The sequence below is a fragment of the Acanthopagrus latus genome, chromosome 2 (assembly GCF_904848185.1).
Source record: "Acanthopagrus latus isolate v.2019 chromosome 2, fAcaLat1.1, whole genome shotgun sequence".
Classification (NCBI taxonomy): Eukaryota; Metazoa; Chordata; class Actinopteri; order Spariformes; family Sparidae; genus Acanthopagrus; species Acanthopagrus latus.
Genome location: NC_051040.1, coordinates 4,472,645 through 4,487,890, shown reverse-complemented (window position 1 = coordinate 4,487,890; position 15,246 = coordinate 4,472,645). Strand labels below are relative to the sequence as shown.

Genomic DNA, 15,246 nt, shown 5'->3' with positions numbered 1-15,246 from the left:
GTGTGTGTGTGTGTAATGATGGTGGTGGAGGGGTAATCTGGGGTTGAGCCACAGATCCTATTTTAACTACGAGATGAAAAAGAAAAACACAAGACAGGAAACTCTCAGGGGTGTGAGACAGTGATGTTTGGGAAGTGAGGTGGGGAGGGGTTCCTCCAGACGGGGCGGTGTGTAGCGGCTGTGTTCAGCTGACAGAGAACACGTTTCTGATTTTGTTCCGTACTGTGTTTACATGTGACAGAGACTTGTTGTTTTCTGACTATGACCAGAAGAAAAAAAAAAAAAAAAAAAAAAAAAAGTTACATGACACCACTTCTACATGGATTTTGCGGCAGAGACTTGCAGCTCAGGCCAAAATACATAATGCAAAAGCAAATCTGCACCTGACACATCTGTCGGAGTAGGTTTTTAACACCTGTGGCAGCTTTATTGGCCGATAAAATCATTTTGACTTTGACTTTTGACATTGTGGGAAAAGCACAGATGTTGTAGATTTAGAAATGGCTCTGTTGAGACCAGGACACCAAAGCTTCAAAATTACTTCTGTTATTTAAACATTTTGACCTTTGATGGCAGGTGTGATATAATAAGTGTTGTAAAAAAAAAGTAGTCAGACTTGAGTAAAAGTGTAGATAGCATGCTGGAAGTATTATTTAGGGAAAACTGAAGTTAGTGATATGAACATGACCACATTTGCATTTCTTGCTGTCGTTCTGTTTTTGTCTTTTCAGCAGCGATGTCTATTTATTCTGGAATCAAACGTATCCAGAAATATCAGACGTCGCCTCAGATAACATTAAATATGAGAAGTAATTCTGGATTAAGCAGGACGGCCTGTGGTGAGTCTGGCAGAACGGACCGGCCGACGCTGACACGCTTCCGTGCCTTCACAGATTCCACCGGCTCTCCTCAAACCCGCAAGAAAAATTAGCCAGCGACAACGCTCAGTTTTCTCCTGCTGCTGGGAGTCATTTTCATCCCACAGCTGCACAGCAACAAACACCAGCCTCTGGTTTTCTTTTGCCCACATCCCTCTTTCCTCACTCCTTCCAACTTTTTCCTTCCATCAGCCTCCCTCCTCCTCCCCCCCTTGTACACAACCCCAGAAACACACCCCATCCCACCATTCACCCACTCCATAGGCTGCCTTTCTCCACTGCAGCTGCCAAGAATAAGACAGGCTGATGTGGGGGCCCCATGGGGGGAGGCCCCCGCGCTGGTGAAGTAGTGCTTCTCCAGCCTGAGCACTCACTCTGAATTCATCCACTTGGTTCTGTTTATTTAATATTCAGTCAGCTGTGGGGAGTGGGGTTAGCCACAGCTTATAAAACTCAGTCAGCATGACCAAGATATAACCCCCCCCCCCCCCCTTCATTCTCCAACAGCTTCGCATGCACACACACACACACACACAAGTGCACACACACACACTTAAAGACACACGCACCGTAACACACTGACACTTTCTCCCACAGGTTTTACTTTTAGGAGCAAAACATACGGACAGTATGTGAGACCGGCTTGACGTCATGTACATCCTCGTGAAAACATGTACGAACAGTAAAGTAAAAGTAATAAACTGGGGAAAGAAGAAGCTGTTTTAATTTGTTTCGTATCTGCTCACCGCCATTTTCTGCAGCTTCACAGCAAAACAGCGTCGCAGCGTTCTCCCAAACAGCTGGAGGAGCTGGAGGCTTGTTTTAAAACATCGTAAACAACCCAAAGGAAAAGACACATACATACACACACATCTGGAGTATTTCAAGTCTCCGGAAGCCCTGAGATTAAATTTATAATTAACATAGATTAAAAAAGACTTTTTTACACCTTGGACACGTGGTTAGAGCTCGCGAACCAACTTCAGACAGGGTGTATACGCTTTTAGCTTAGAAGCTACTGAAGATTTCAGCTTAAAAAAATGCTCTGAAAACGTTTTTTTTTCAAATATCAAATAGGGATCTCTTGGTTTCCAGAGACTTGGACTAGATCAGACAACCTGTTGGGAGAATTATATGTCTGTTTTTCACCTTTTAAAACACATCCCCAACTATTTCAGTTGTTTAGAGTGATGCTGCCACAATTGTCGTTGTGATAACTGAGTTTTCATTTTTGGGCCAGCTGGTCCTTTAACAGCAGATCCTTTAGAAAAGTCAACTTAATTCAGAAATGCTCATTCATAAACAAAACAGTTAATTGAGGTAGACAGACAGAGCAAAACACTATATATATATATATATATATATATGTGAAAGTTGAACCATAGCTCTGCACTTCAGCGATGCGACGTAAAACCTGAACACAAACACCGTACATGGCACTTTTCACTTGGTTCTTATGTAAACTATCACACTTTTTTCCTCAGTGCACATCAAAGGTGAACCCTGGGTTGTAATGAGCTTAACTTTCTGACTGGTATTAAGGCGACTGAACAGAAACAAAGCAGGAAGCGAGAGCAGCACATGAGCTCCGGCTTCAAGAAGCGAGTTCAGAAGAGCATGAAGTGGACGAATATGGATTTGTGTATGAGCGAGGAGTCGGGGGAGGGGGCGGGGGTCTTAATAATTCTCACAGCGGCCCGTATTCACGTCCACCCTGCTGGGAGCAATCCCAGCATGCTCCATCTACGCTTCGACTGGAAGGCTCCATGGCAACCTCCGGAGGTCAGGGGTCACGGGGAAAGGTTGCTTTTATCTGCTAATGAGGTCGGTACCTGGGGCTCCGGGTCTCTCCGCCTCTGTCTCTCAGCATCTCGGCGGCGGCTATGAATGCCTGCCAAGTGACACGAATGCCATCTTCACTCATCTCCACCCCCGGGCCTCCACGCTGCGCTCTTAAAGTGCGTGGACGGAGCGCGATGGTGGGAGGGGTTACTCATATTAGGTTCTGCCCTGTAGGGAAGATAACAAACGGCTCCGAAATTGCTGTCCCCCAGTCTGGCTCCTCATTGTCGGGTGAGTGTTCACATGCAAATCAACAATTGCCCCACAAGCCCCCGTGGACGGTGCGCCACCGTACTTTCACTTCGGGGAGTTTGATGGATTGCCCGCACCGCAACATGGTTTGTGTAGTGTTGTCTTCACTGTTAAAGTGGCCCCTGATTTATGTTCTGTTGTTTTGCCTCTTACGCACAAACCAGCTGTGTTGAAAGAGCTGTGACGGGACAGTGAAACAAACCACATGATAAACACTCAGCTTTTTTTCTTTTAAATCACCGAGTCAGTACATCCTCTGAGTTATGGACTTCTCGAAACTAACAACTGTTGAATGAGACGCGAGGCTTTACATTAGGCGAGCTGTTAATGCCCCTGGAAACACACACTTCCCTCGCCAATCTGCGCTCGCTATATCACACAAGGCTCATTGGCCCATGTGCCCCCTTGAATGGGGCAAACAGGCGCCCTCACCAGCCCCCCGTCCTTCTCCCACACCCCCTTACTCTCACACACACGCCCCCTGTCATGTTCGCAGGACTGAAAAAGGAGTCCATTAACTCTGATTTAGTGGCAGTGTCATGCGGTCCCCTTTGTGAGGTGGTGACATTCACTGAATAGGAATCAGAATTTGCTCCCCCTCCTCCTCCATCGCTCCTTCTCTTGGCTCCAAGCTCAGGGTATGGAACGGTTTGTGTGGCTCCAGTAGGAGTGTGAGGGCTTCAGAGTCGTGGCTGAAGGGTGGGGTGGGGTTGGAGGGGGGGTTTGGGGATGTGGATTGAGAGGGTTTTGCTGCCACATGTCTCTGAGTGGCGGATTCTTTGTCCCCGGGCCAGCCTGTTTGTTTAGCCTTTCCTCAGAGAGCTGCTTCACACATCGGTGCCTCATACAGACGGCCGAAGAGACGAGCTGAAGCTTTGAGAGGTGACGGGGGAGGAAGAGAGGAGGGTCGGGAAATGTTGTTTGGGAAGCAGGTTGAGTTGTCTTCCTGCTGCACAAATCAAGATCCAGATCTTAAGTTCGTAGTTCATAGTTGTTGAACGAGAAGTCGGAGAAGAAAAGGACACGTAGGCTTCAAACAAACGACTAGATTAGCAAACGTCATAAAAGGAGAGAAAAATAAAGTGATGGGAACATGTTGCTTTTATGAAATCCAGACCTCCTTTTATATTAAAGTATATCTACATTAGTTATCGATCCATCAATATGAACAACAAATGAGCACAGTTTGAGTAAATGGTTGCTAAATATTATTCATCATGAGCTAATAGGAAACACCCAAAACAATCCCACACTGCCCGGAGCAACAAATACCCCAAACTATGGACATTAGAACAGGCATATAGCATATTAGCTCGACTTCCACATGAACTCCACATGAAATATTGCCCAGATAAACAAACAAACATCAATAACAAGTGCAAACGAAGACTGCGGCCTCGCCTCAGTGTCTCCTAACGCACCAGTCTGAAGGGGCTTTCCCTTTCTGTTTCCATCTCTCTTCTCAAGCATTGATCAGCCTATCGATCCACCACCGGTTCGAAAAGCTGCAGACAAGGGCCGACTACAACACACCACAATACCCAAGCTGCACCCAAACGCAGGATTCACAGTCAACCAGGGGAACGTGGTAACTGAACGGCAGGATCAGGGAAACACAACAGATGGATGAAGCACAGACTTAAATAGGAAATACACAAACGAGGGGATGAGCTGCAGGTGGAGAAACACAGGTGAGGAGTAAAACAAGAGAGCAGAGGCTAACGGAGGTGATGCAGAGCGCTGTGGACGGGAAATCAAACGGAGGAGGGACACAGAACAAAGGAAACACGACCACAAAAACACATACAACACAGAAATGACGGGGTTAAGACACAAATATGGCAACAGATCTTCACCGCAGCGTCGAGAGTTTCCTCAGTCGGCACAGTAATTTCCAGCCAGTTAGACCCAACCTGTCTAAACCAGTGTAGTCTAGAGAACGATCGTGACCAAAAACATTAAATGTAGCCAAAAACAAGAAGGAATAAAACAGAGTTCAGAGCCACGGCATCTTGGTCACAGATGCCATTAAAAAATGATCATCTCCTCTGGAATAATACTGAGAGGACTTTGGTAGAAAAAGATAAAACATCAGTGGAAGGGTGCAGAAATCTTTAGGGTATCACTCCAAAAAGCTAGTAAAAAAAAAAAAAAAAAAAAAAAAAAGCTTGGCTCGGAGCTTTATCATGTAATATTTCAAAGTTGCAGACAACTAACTCTGAAATAATCCAACATGTCTGTGAGGTTTTATCTCACAAATACCTTGTGGAAAGTTTTCAAGTATATTCTGCAACGATACCTTATTAATCATTAAACTGAGATGTTGCTCCGGAGATATTTGCATTCTGAATGATAAATGAAACAGCATGAAAGGTATTTTTATCTTTGCACGGAGTTTAAACGTTGACTGTGAACCAGAGCAACAGCTGTTACCCATTGGCATCAGTGGCTGTTGCTCATGACCTTTAGAGAATCCGTCCATTCCTGACTAACCTCTCCCGCCAGCCAAGCGACGGGTCAGGACGGGCTCCTCGCGTCGGGTCCCCCGGCAGCGTTCGACGCGGAAGGTGAGCCGCGTCCACGTGACGAGTCGGAAACAGGAGGGCAGAGAGGTCAGGCTTGATTATTCTCCCCCGGCTCCCAGGGAAAACAGAATAAGAAAATATTTACACAAACAGGAAGCTTAGTGTTTCTAAGTGATTGGAAACACGTTGAGCCCGTTCGTCTCGCTCCCTCGCTTACATCCACCAACACACTCGCGTACTGTACACACACACACACGTGATTTAATATCAGAAGACAAAAAAGCTAAACTGAAGGTTTGAGGCCGATCTGAGGATTCGCTGACATTAAATTCTGGATGGTGGAACCCATTAATGCTGTTGAGTTCAGTCCTCCCCCAAGCCATGTTGGATCAACCATAATAAGTTGCGAGTTTATGGACCTTTGCTCCCCCAAATGTCTACCATGTTGCTAATTGCGTACATCTGTGGCTGGTGTTTTTGAAGTTTTGTCTAAACGTGCAGCTGTCCGTTCTCTTTCCAACAGCCTCTGGTTAAAAGTGGCATGGCCCCTCCGTTATCTGTGTCCAGCCCGTAAATAGAAGCCATGCATGCGGTTTGTGATTCACCAGGAGAGCTTTTGCTTTATGGACAAAATAATTCTTAAATAAAGTTGTTGACTTTAATCAAGATAAAGAGGAAAAACACATCAACCCTTCAGCTATTCAGTGGTTTTGTGCAATAAATCTGGTCTGAAATGACACTTTGTTTGGCACAAACATTACAAAGGTGCAGGAGAGTATCTGGTAAACTTGTGCATATGTTGGGCAAACGTTTTGTTTCTGTATTCTGAGTTTATTCTCTATAAGAATTTAAATGTAGCCCATTGATTGTATATATTTTATAGGGCGTGGGCCACAAAAGAGTTGTGGCAAGTGACTGTTAAACGTCACAAAAAAATCTCAATTTTAAGTCATTTTTATGCAGAATTCAGTCCCTAAAAACCAGCAACTGTCAGTCGGATAAACCAAACCAGTTTACAATACAAAACAACTTGTTTCATGTATTTAGACTAAAACATACATGTCAGTATTTTCCCATATATTTGAAAATGTGTTGTCTTGACAAAATAATAATTTAATTTAATGTAATCCCAGGATTGTTTAACTTGCTTTATACATGATTTTTAGTGGCTTTGCCATTAAAGGTCCAGTATGTAGGATTTTAATGGCCTATAGATGTAGAAACCAACCAATAAAATAAAATGCAACAACAAAACAACAACCGGGGCCAGTGTTTGTTTTGTCCCCTCTGGGCTACCGTAGCAACATGACAACACAGAACAGCTTCTTCTAAGTGAATGAAAACACAATAATCCTAAATTTCGGCGGATTATAAACTAATATAAATCTATATATGTGTGTGTAAATATATAAAGACTGTATTTCTGCCAGTGGATCCTCACACTGGACCTTATCTGCCGCATGATGGCGGGAATTTTATTGTCACTCTCCTCACATCCCTGATGAAGACGCACAGCTTCTTTGATGGGGCTGTTGCCATTTCTCAACCAGGGAAATGTCAGTGCCATTAAGTTAAAAGGTTAACAGGACCCCCACCATACACACACACACACACACACACACACACACACACACACACACACACACACACCTCTGTGTAAAAGATCAGTCATCATAGTTAAAGCTTGCTTAGCCGCACTGGCCTTTATTCGGCGGCACTGTGAATCTTTCCTCCTTTCTGCTCACCATTTTGTTGAATTTAAACTTGCGCTGACTTGTGGAAGTTTGGTGACGAGTCTGGAGTTTGTTTATATCAGTTAGCGACCATCCACACGACTGCAGGGTGTCTCACAGTGCCATCAGAGGAGGGATCAGCACAAATGTGAGCTCTGTGTACGCCGGAGAAACCCGATCCTGGGTAAATGTCAGGATAAGGCAAGGGATTGACCTCTGCCGTGAACCATATTTTCTGAAACAACACACACTTGAAGCAAGCTTTTGAAATAGCCTCTCCTCCAGGACTGGAGTGGCCCGCGAGGAAGCTGGTCATCAACTTTTTAGTGTAACTAAACAAAGCCTGTGGTAATTTCATTAGCCCACTCTTACATTCTCAGCGAGCAGATGAAGCTGGTGCCCTCCGCCGTCCCTCTGCTGGAGATGACATCACAGGACGAGACTGGAAGGTTGTCTGAAAGAACGACACCAAATGTGGTTAATGAGGCTGCGTTTCTAAATACTACCTGTTCAGGTATTTCTGCTCAGAATTTAGGTTTAAAACTGTCAAAATAAGATGAGCTAACATTTTGAAGATAGTGTGAAGACACGACACCGTCTATGTACTGTGTTGGAGAGATGTCTGCAGTAAAAAGTGCAATATTTGCATCCAAATTTAAGTGGAATAGACATTTAAAGTTTCATCAAATTGAAATACTCAAGTGACGTTCAGAAACTCTCCACCGTCTGCATCCGAAGCACTGTTTTCTATCCGCTTCTAATCGAATCCACTCCTCCCGCCTCCAGACATTATTCAAGCGCTTAATAAATCAATTGAAAACCTTCTGTTGTTGTCTTTTGACTGCTGGACCTCAAAGCAAATGTGGTCATTGTTATTGTAAGCAAGCATCCAAGACCCGTTCTGTTCTGCGTACTCAGGACCGATTCACGGAAAATGTTACATATTCATGCGGCGTGTCACAACATTTTCTTATTCACAGCTCTTGTCACTAACTTCAAATAACCAAACACACAACATCTCTCCCCCCTCCCTCCCCTCCCCTCGGTATTTACATCCCTCTGTCCGTCCTGACATGGTGTGTTTGTGTCTTTGGTGTTGTGACAGCTCGGCTCCTGCGGCGTTCAGCTTACATTCCTTTCATCCCAGATCCCCGAGGGGTCGGCCCCACCTCTCCGAATCACTGCCCCAGTGTGAGGGGACCAGACAGATGCAGGACCTGGCAGATGGTAGACAAGCCCACAGTCGAACAACATCCACGTCATGCGTACTGTACGGACTCCCACCATCAATGTCAGGACGAATCCGTCAGAAAATCCCGTCTGTCCGGCCAGAAAAGTCACGAATCTGCTGGAGAAAAACCACGTCGACTTGTATGCCATCAGCGCTGAAGCTGTAGGGTAATTGAATTTGGATCAAAGACATTCATGTCTTTCAGAAAGGTCTAGAGGGCTGCTCAGTTTTTAGTAATAACAGAAAGGCTTCCGGCGTTGACCTCCTCTGCCCCCTTCTACCTTCCTCTCCCGCCCCTCTGCCCTCAAACTAAAATCCCTGCTTTGAAGGGGCTCAAGTCATCGCGGCCACTCAGTCTGATAGAGGGAGACAGAATGAAAAGTATTTTTGGAAAAGAAAAAGGTGGCCTGTAACCTGCTGCACACTGGAACATAATTCTTAAAATCAGAGATTGATGTAAAAACATTTCTTCACTTTAACATTTGTTCAACAGACACTGGACACAGTTTCAAAGTAGCACGAATTTGAAAAGTGCATCATTATTCTCTTGAAGTACAAACAGGATTAAATTAATCACTAAATGATATCAAGTTGCACTAAAACACAAAAAGCCTGAAATATCCGCCTGAATCTTATTCATCACACACAAGCCAAGCTGTGGCCGACTGTTCTGATCTTGAAGAAACACATTTATGGGCCACATGTTTGAGAACTCTGTCCAAAACTCTCCTCCTATAAAGTTGATTGAAAGGAAAAGGTCAGGGCCACGGTCCGTCAGCACAGGCAGAGATCTGAGATGACTGGACGGTTTATAAAGGCTTTGACAGAATGACACAGTATGTTGAACAGGTCGTGTCTGTTTTTGTTTTTTTTTTTGCGTGTGAAATCCGGTGAAAGTGTGCCCCCTTGTGTTTGAAATACTCTCTAAATTAAAAAAAAAGCTGCTCTCGCTCACACTTTCTTTGCACAGAAAGCAATAAATAATATCTTTTTTTTTTTTTTTTTTAGGCAAATGATCAACATTTGAAAATATCCTCTCTGTACAGTTCAGTAAAAGTCACTTCTTCCTTCCAGATTTTCGCAGACGTCCGATGGTGGAGGAGAAGCTGAGCGCCGACCTCTCACACAGTGACAGAGGCGTCTCTGTTTCTGCTTCCTCGTCTGCATCTGCCGAGGAGACGGAGACGGACGCAGAGGTCGAGATCTCCAGCGACGCATCGCTCGTACGTCTACTGTCGAGATGTGAGGAGGTCTGTGGAGAGACTGAGCGTGAACCGGCCCCGCTGGCTTGAGCGAGGGGCCCCGCATGTCCTTCCTCATCCCCCTTTCCAAGTCCCTGCAGGTGGGCCTGGAACGTAGAGGTCTGTTGTTCCACGGAGAGGAAACTCTCCTGCACCTTGTCAAACTGTGAAAGAGAGAGGAGATTTTAGTCCCGGTGTGTTTTCTAGACCTATAAACATCACGCGGCTGTTTGTTTAACGTACCTGCTCAATGTTGGACTGGAGCAACAGCTCTGGCCAGACTGACTCAGCGCCGCTGCTCACACTGTTGCTTATGTGAGTGTGACTCCAGGTTAACTCCTGTGGAACAAGGCAGAGGGGGATCTCTGAGTGAGGACAGCAGAAAGTATCAGTATAAGTTGATTTTTTTTATAGCACGAGGAGAACTTTACCTGCAGAAGTTGTGTGCTGTCCTTCAGATAAGCCTGGCAGCACTGCAGTCTGTTCTTGTAGTGACCCAAGACTGTGAGCAAAGCCTTTACCAAACACAGAAGAGTATTAAAAACAACACTCACAGGGAAATGTTAACATCATCACCAAGATTTTCAGGGAAACTTAAACGAAGAAGACATCTGGTGTTGCAGACCAAACTTAACTCTGGAAAAACTCGATAAAACCCGTCCCACCGCACTGCAGACGGACCTCCACACCTGCTCACCTCTGCATCTGTCTGGGCCGAGGCCAGGTCCCTGAGGCCTCGGCTCGCCTCTTTGGTGAGCGTGACTCTAGTGTGCAGCTCCTCCAGCTGAGCCCAGAGGCCATCGAGGCCCTCCAGCACGTCCTTCACACTGGCTTCAAAATCCCCCTGCACCTGGACGAGCCTATCCAGCGACCTCATCCTATCAGAGAGGAGCGTGTGAAGTTAATCCATCCGAAGAAGGCAGATGACACGCGCGCTCGACGCTGAACCTCACCTTTCCTGCAGGTAGCTGCAGACGAGCTTCACTTTGTCCGTCAGTATCGAGTGCTGGTCCGCCTCCTCTGGTGTCGCTTCTGACCTGACGTCGGCCTTCCTGAGTGAGTGAGACACTGACTGCAGTGAAAAGGAGTGGACAGAGAGAGTTGTGGGTTTTTAGTAGATACCAAAGGTGCAAATCTGTGAGAATTTTACTTTAAAACATTCAGAAATGAACTAAAATGATCAACCGACTGTGAGAAAATACACTTTTGTGATGTTATGTCAAAGTGGCCAATGTTTTCTCTTGCATAGGTTTCTATTAAAGTTAGCATGCCAAGTTGTAAACATCACCAACGCTCCCCCAGTGCTAAGAGCTCCCAGTCAGCTAATACAACAGCTAGCTGCACAGCTAACTGAGCTAAAAGCTAACTGGTGATATTCTGCATTACCTGGCAGAAATACTCGTCTGTTAAACTTCTGTTAATTCTTTTATTAATGTACACATCTAATATCATATACTGAAATCATTTTCACTGAAATCTTCCTGGTCGAATGTTGCTTTAGTCGTCAGAAACATCCATTCTTTGACGTTACTCTGCAAAATGTATGCAGCATGTGTCCCTGCAGCACTTACACCACGTGCATAAACACATCCGCCTGACGTATTCTTCTGTAATTTGTGCGTTATGCTGTCATATAAAAACTTAAAGAGATGGAGACAGTGTGCTGGAATCTGCTCGCTGCTTTTTATATCCATCCTCCACTGACACATCTGCTCTGCACATGCACACATCTTAAGATACATTTTCATACAAATGACAAAACGCATTAGAACGATGCCGATTAATCATTTAAAAGAAGAAGGAACCTTAACAAATGAAACTATAAACCCCCAACACAGGACGGTTATATAACACGTTAGCTCGTAACACAATAATTAGAAGGAGGAATTTTATTTGAACAAGAGAAAACAGTTTGAAGCTTTGCGAGTGGCCTTTTGATGCAGTAAGGCTCGTGGTGAGTTGAAGCCTGAGGCCGGCGCCAGGAGGAAAGGTCGTGTTCTTGGCCCGGCATGTCAGCACATTTAAGCATTAAGCCCACAGCGAGCTGCAGCTGGTTTCAGACATTAATCTGGGAGATATTTTTGTCATGAAGTGCAGCACAACCAGATATCCTGACCTACAGGTGCAGCTTGGATTAAGTCAGAAAAAGAAAGTGTGGGCGAGTTTTCAGGATTCGACCTCGGGGCACTGAGGACTGTCCGCATCATATTTCTTAGTAATCCATTATAAATGCTTAAAATATTATAAAATATGACCAACAGGCTATTAGAATGAAAAGCTTGGAGTTTTTAACATTTCTGGGGGAGATTCATGGAGTGTAGATCTTCTGCAACATCTGGACACTCACCTCTGTTTTTATTACCGTGTGTTTATTTGCGCCTCGTCACGTGATGGTGAAGTGTATTTCCTACCTGAAGAGGCCAGTTTATTCTTATGATGATGTTTGTTATAATTGGAAGGAAAAAAATACTAAATAATAAACCCTGCAGACAGGGAATACACGTGGAAACAAAACACTCACAACTGCTTTTTCTCTGACAGTCTAGTTAATTCAGACTGCAGACGACAGCAGCTCAGTGACTCAGTGTGTGTGTGTGTGTGTATGTGTGTGTTGCCCGGGGGCTAGAATATCTGTGCACGCCTGAGTGCGAGGTCTGATCTCTGTAATATCACCAACAAAGACTTTACGCTGATCTACATGCAGAGAGCGACTGAAAACACAAGCGATGACAGGTATCGCTGCAGGCTGCTGTGTGTGGTAGAGAGAGAAAGAAAGAAAGAAAGAAAGAAAGAAAGAAAGAAAGAAAGAAAGAAAGAAAGAAAGGGAGGGTGGAGCAGAGCTGCTTCTTTAAGGTGGTTTCCTCCCTCTTACCTCCAGCCTGGAGAGGAGAGTCTTCATGTGGGGCACGCTGGGGTCCAACAGGGGCTCCTGAAGCACACACAGCAGCAGGCTGTCGGCCAGGACGAGGGCCAGAGGGACGCCGTGACCCGGGCCCCTGGATGGAGGCTCCCTGGAGAAACAAGGATATAAGATAATATCTAATATTTTAGCCTTTAGTCCTCATCATCTCTGTTTTTTCCCCTCAAAAAAAAAGCCCAGATATGATATCAAACTTTAGACTTTACTCAAAGGAAGTCTCACCATGAATGAAGGTTATTCCTGTTTTCAGTTGTAACCTCCTCCTGCGTCCTCAGCGGAGTCTCCCCCTTCAATTGAGAGCAAAGTCGCTGAATAAACATGACATACGATTCAAGCAGAGCAGAGTGAGATTCAGTTCAGGTGGCTGCGTTCAACCTGGTTCTGTCCTGGCCGCAGGCAGCACTTCAGGGCACGGACGCAAACTCCCACAGCCGTCCACAGCACACACACCCACAGGAGCCTCCAGCACACATCCACTGGTGACAGACAGGGGTGCAGCGGCGCCTCCACCTGGCAGACCGACCACACTACACCTACTGCGGCTAAGCTGTGCCAGCCTCTCCTGGGTCGCAGTGTCCCCAGAGTCCTCAGGGTCTGTGACCGAGATGTTTCCTGTGGCTGACGAACAGCTGCCGTTGGGTTTGAGCTGTGACAGAGCAGGAGAAACTCCTCAGATCTTACAGGTAAAGTAAAAGAAGTGTAGAAATACTGTAGTACCAAATTTGTGCAGATCAACATCTTACAGAATAATCAGTGTGATAATATTGGATTTTTATTATTGATACATTTATCTTCAATCACTTTAATGCTGAGGCTGGTTTATCTGCTGGATAGCTGTCCAGGTTCAATAAGCTTCATAATTACATATATATTGTATTATTAAACTAAACCTATTAAGGCACAGTGTAGTTTTTTAACATGCACATAATATCATCCATTGTCATTCTCAATCTATACTCTGCTTGGTGAACATGATTTGTCAATAATCTGCCAACATAACTCCTGCAGGCTGTATTTGACGTGTATAAACATGAGTTCATACAGTTTAATGAGCATAATTCATCCACACTTTTATATCCAGTATTTATTATTTTTTGCCTTTTGCATTTCTTCTTCATGTTTGTGGCATTTTTAATGTATTGTACACACACTTTTATGAGTTTTTGTTTTTTTTATCATTCTTCACCCTTTTTTGTTGTAAAAAATAATATTGTGTTACCTCTTTTGGGATAAATGGACCCTGAATTTCTTTAAGATTAAAGATCATTTTATGACTCTCAGATTGACATCAGATTGAAATCTAGTATTGTTTCACAAAGTTACACATCACACCTTTCATCCAATTCAACAACTTGGCATCTTTGTGATTATTGTAATTAAAACCAAACATCTACAGGTCTTTTAGCACATAAGCAGTAGTTGTGAACGCAGAGGTGTGACATGTTGACAGATATCTGCTTAATCGAGCAGAAAAAAAACATTTACTGTCGATGTAGTCTGAGCGGAGAAAAGTTCCAGGACCATCGTTTCACCTCAACCTCTCCTGCCTGCAGCAGCAGGTCATCAGAGCCCGTCTCTCAAACACTGATTCTAATCACAGACTGGTTGCTGAATGACACTCAGGTCTACGTACCTCTGTAGTCGTCTCCTCTCGACAGGTTCTCCCTCCCTGTCCTCCTGTACCACCTCCATCCATTGACAGGCCCACTCCCTGCCCCCTCTGTGTCCTGGTCCTGTGGCTCCTCGACCTTTAGGGTGGGAAACTGTCAAACAAGGCATTGGAGCAACTCGGACTCAGACATGTTGGCATAAACTGCAGCAGGGCAATTACTTTAGACAGCTTACACCTGTTCAATACATGATTAGCTCGGTGACACAACGGGCTTGTTGGACTGGTTTTACTGGAGGATTGGTTTTATGTGGGTTGTGGCTTTTTCCTTTTCCCACATTCCATCTTACAGGAACGTGTTAAACATACTGATGACAATTGTGTGGAGGACAAACCCTGCTCCGCCCAGGAGACAACAGCAAGCCCTCCAACAGTCACTTCTTTTCTTTCCGATTCACTGCGACACACTGACACTGAGCTATTATTAGACGACAGCATGTGAACAACCTGTTGGACTCTCAGTAACATCAGCTGAAACAGAAAGAGGTGCACAAGTCACATCATGTGAGTTACATTCAACTGAACTGATATCTGCAAGTTGTTGCACACTTTCTGGAGATATTCTATATTGTTTTTATGTATTCCTTTGTTTCTACATCTGTACATGTCCTGAATAAATGACTGTCCAGAGGATAAGTGTGAATGTTATATATTTGCACATATTTTGCATTATTCAGCTGAAGGGGTGTTTATGTTTAAAATCTATAAAGCTGATGCTGAAAGGTTAACGAGTGGAAGCCCGCCCATTTTAAATCATTGACAGATTCTCACACTGTGATTGTTTTTTTAAAAAATGCAGCAGAACTTGTTCCTGGTTTCTGAGGCCATGCGAGACAAACATCCAGAACAAATCACGCTCCGATTAACCTCTGTGAAATTGCCTGGGCGCCACTCGCTCCTGAGTTCATCTCATTTATAATGAAGTGAGCGGGAGACACAGTGCACATATATGAAC

The 15,246-nt window shown here is 44.7% G+C and overlaps 1 protein-coding gene across 2 annotated transcripts; it reads right to left on the bottom strand.

Annotated features, from left to right (window-relative positions):
• Positions 1–8,879: 8,879 nt before the first annotated feature.
• si:ch211-151h10.2 (uncharacterized protein LOC567699 homolog) lies at positions 8,880–14,852 on the bottom strand. 2 transcript variants are annotated; one of them, XM_037118291.1, is made up of 9 exons: positions 14,256–14,852; positions 12,998–13,298; positions 12,845–12,909; positions 12,575–12,713; positions 10,656–10,774; positions 10,400–10,580; positions 10,134–10,217; positions 9,946–10,041; positions 8,880–9,866 (listed from the first exon to the last, which is right to left on the bottom strand). In XM_037118291.1, exons 1-9 carry the CDS (start codon positions 14,399–14,401, stop codon positions 9,519–9,521), a joined length of 1,479 nt encoding a protein of 492 aa, XP_036974186.1. In that variant the 5' UTR covers positions 14,402–14,852; the 3' UTR covers positions 8,880–9,518. The 2 variants fall into 2 exon arrangements, with proteins under 2 accessions (XP_036974186.1, XP_036974192.1); XM_037118297.1 differs by having other exon boundaries at positions 12,998–13,268; positions 14,256–14,847.
• Between the last annotated feature and the right edge of the window lie 394 nt (positions 14,853–15,246).